This window comes from Hippocampus comes, unplaced genomic scaffold, assembly GCF_001891065.2.
Source record: "Hippocampus comes isolate QL1 unplaced genomic scaffold, H_comes_QL1_v1.1 scaffold412, whole genome shotgun sequence".
NCBI classification, from domain to species: Eukaryota; Metazoa; Chordata; class Actinopteri; order Syngnathiformes; family Syngnathidae; genus Hippocampus; species Hippocampus comes.
In genome coordinates this window covers 988-4,262 of record NW_017805343.1, presented here as the reverse complement: position 1 = coordinate 4,262, position 3,275 = coordinate 988, and the positions used below count along the sequence as shown (strand labels likewise).

General features: G+C 42.4%; 1 protein-coding gene across 2 annotated transcripts in view; it reads left to right on the top strand.

The window, feature by feature from the left end:
* zgc:163022 (putative ferric-chelate reductase 1) overlaps positions 1-1,764 on the top strand; it is a 19,614-nt gene extending 17,850 nt beyond the window's left edge. Inside the window, exons 14-15 of one of the 2 annotated variants that reach the window (XM_019871827.1) lie at positions 1,193-1,203; positions 1,284-1,764. In XM_019871827.1, the coding sequence (XP_019727386.1) occupies positions 1,193-1,203; positions 1,284-1,373 (101 nt within the window). In that variant the 3' untranslated portion in view covers positions 1,374-1,764. The remainder of the gene's footprint in view (positions 1-1,192; positions 1,204-1,283) is intronic. The other variant, XM_019871828.1, reaches the window with a different exon arrangement.
* The last annotated feature ends 1,511 nt before the right edge of the window (positions 1,765-3,275 follow it).

Genomic DNA, 3,275 nt, shown 5'->3' with positions numbered 1-3,275 from the left:
CCGCTCGTGGAGCCGGTCCTCGAGGCCAAGGACCGGCTCGAGGAACACATCACTGGAGTCTCCTCTTGAGATAAAGCCGTATTTTAAGTATGACTCCATATACGGTCTATTGAATGTAACCTTTTTCTTGAAAGTCGTAGGCTCCTCTTCTGTCTCCTGGCTGGGTCTTTTCCCCTTCCCAAAGACGGTTGTTTTTTTTTTTGTTTTTTTTACACATTTTGCCAGCTCCTGCGTTTCATTTTGGCGGTAACTTATCACGTGACTGAGACGTGTGCCATGACCCACGTCAAGAGTAACACACTGTAGACGGATGTAACAGAGAATCCGGGAATTTTTCAAACTTAAACATCTTTCAGATTCTGAAATAAATGAAACGTAAGTAATCTAAGGTCTTTAATTTTCTTTAATTACCAAATGACCCACGGACCGGTACTGGTCCTTGGCCCGGGGTTGGGGACCGCTGCTGCAAAGGACAGATGTTTCTCTGTTAAAGGAGTTACTTTGTGGAATGGTTAGGAAATGAAGGCTCAGTGACACATTTTAAAAATACCGTATGTTTCAAACAAAAATACTAGAAAAATACACACATCAGGCTGAAAAAAACCCTGAAAAAATGTACATACTACCTATACAGGTGGGGTCGCTACTTCTTGGGGATCGCTTCTACTTGGAACTTCACATTAATTGTTGTAAATGCGTGCATCAAGTTCGCTTTTTGTGTGTCGTGTCATTGAATGTTTTGTTGCCATGAGGTGTGTCGAATAGTAAGCCGTTACTTCGCCATTTGTCTTTTTCTCTTAGCTTTATCATTGATTGTATTTTTTTGTCGTGAGGATAAACGGATTAGAAAATGGATGGATGGATTACCTGATCCCGTATAGCAAAGGAACAAAAAAACAACTCGCCCCAAGGAACTGCTGACATTCTCGAACAAAATTTAACACAAAGCTGTTCAAGATTCAAGATGTGTATGCATTGTAATAACACATTGGAAGCCCCACAAATGTTCGTGTTCTACTCTTTCTTCGGGTCCCCTTCACTCTTTAGCATTGTCCTCACTTAAATTAACTAGGATTGTATTTACATTTCCACAAGATTGTCAAGGTTGCTCGAGAAAAAGTTCTGACTGCTTCTTTCTGAGCCTTTAGTGGATGTGCTGTGACGGCTTTTTTTTCGTTTGTTTGTATTTCAGATACTACAATGGTAAGAATCAAATATGGTAATACCAAAAAAAAAAAGACTTGAAATTCCTAGTTTTTATTTCTGTTTGATGTTCCCTATAGATACAAGCTGGTGTCCTGCTGGTGGCCTTGTACATCACTGGAAATGTAGTCTTTTTGCTCGCCTTGTTGTTTGGAGTTGGGATGTCATAATTTGAACGAATACACATAAAGAAATTGTAATTGGGGGTGTGTGTGTCATGATCATGTTCTGTTAGTGTCCGGCAGGTGGCAGAGGCGTTCCCGGTTTTCCTGCTACTCACCTGTCTGGCATCACAATTATTGGGACTTTTTTAAGGACCTCATAGAACCATGCCAAGCTGTCGGATAATTTCGCCTCGCTCAAGTCATTGTTAATATGCATTTTGTCGAGACGTTCTCTTGTTCCTCTTCTGAATCTCGTGTGCCTTCTTCACCTACCAGGTCTCCTCCATGATTCGGAGGGCTTGCTGGGTTGCACCACAGTATGTTTCAACTGTTGGGGAACTATACCAGAGGACAGACTGCTGTTGATAATGGCCAAAACCTCCTGAAAGAAATACGGAGGAAATAGTCACAAGAGGAGCCAGATGGCTTATGTTGCAGCTCCGAAACAAGAGAGCTGTAGTGTTGATTTTTTTAAAACGTACACTTTATTATTTCTGTTAAAGGACTTGACAAATACAAGGATATCATGTTTAAAAGTTTTATTTTGTGATATGCCTCTTAGGACATTCCTGACCATTCACCTAGCCAGCACCCCCAAATTTGTGTTTATTTTATATATATATATATATACTTCAGTTTAGGACCTTATATATATATATATATATATATATATATATATATATCGTAGAAAGGGTTCTGTCAGTCATAATATATATATATGTTACCATAGCGACCAGAGACAAAGCTTGTGGTCTAAGTGGAGCGCAGGGGGGCCAGTTCATCTCGGGGATTTGGGAGGCCAGGCTTGGTAACTGATAAGAGCAAGGGAGACTAGACTTTGGGTAGACAATTTTACAATTAATATGCTTCAGCATGCCAAGATGTCCGTGAGCCGATGATGAAATGTTTCAGTTTAGAGAGCGACTTGCCATTATCATGTCAAAGTGTCTGTTGATCATAAACCAAAATGTTGGCGCTGGCGCCGAGGGGTCTGGCCCTCATTGTGTATGGCGGAGGGCCGGGTCGGGGCGCAGCATGTAAATGGGGGTAGGTGGGGGGGGGGGGTTCTGACATGTCACTTGTAATTTGCAGTAACCTGTCAATAAAAGCTTGGCAGCGGCCGTACTGAGGTCGGGTCTGGTCGGTCTGAGAAGCGAGCACGAGTGTGTGTGTGGCCTCAATTACGCCACGTGCCGGCAGTAAAAGACAATCCTTCCTGAAGCTGAGTCTAATTGTTCAAATATGTCCGGCCCATCTCTGACAGTTAGCGAGGGTGTGGGTACAGGGTGTATGCCCCCTTCACCCGCAACCCTAAAGAAGAGAAATGCAGTTGTAAATGAATGGATGGATGTCCAACCAAGTGTTTCTTGACCTTGCGGTACCTGCACTTTTTTCTCGCTTTTTTTTTTTCTTCCAGCACAACTGAGAAACGTGACATCAGATTTTGCTGACAATGTAACCAAAGAAGTCCTCAATCATCTGTACAATCTTCGAGAGGATTGCATCTTAAATGATGGCGAGGTACAGCACATATGTCAGGCGAACCACACCAGAGCAAACAAGGCACGTGACCTTATCTGGACCGTGAGGATGAAAGGCGACAAAGCCAGCTGGAAGCTGATCAAACACATTCAAGCCAGAGACACTTACCTTGCAAAGCATCTGGATCTGAACTCGATTTAATTCATGGACACGAGGTAAGGAGTGAGTATTATTTTGAATCGTGCTTGAGACTCAGAAATGCTCACGGTGTATCCCACAACCTGTTGCAGTTATACTGACTGAATGTTTCTTTTCTGATTCCAGACAGTTTCTGGCAGAAAAAAAAGACCAATCGACAAGGAAATGTATTTTTATTTTGTCAGGCCCCTAAAATCCTGGCATCAATTGTAATCCCCAAGTCACTCA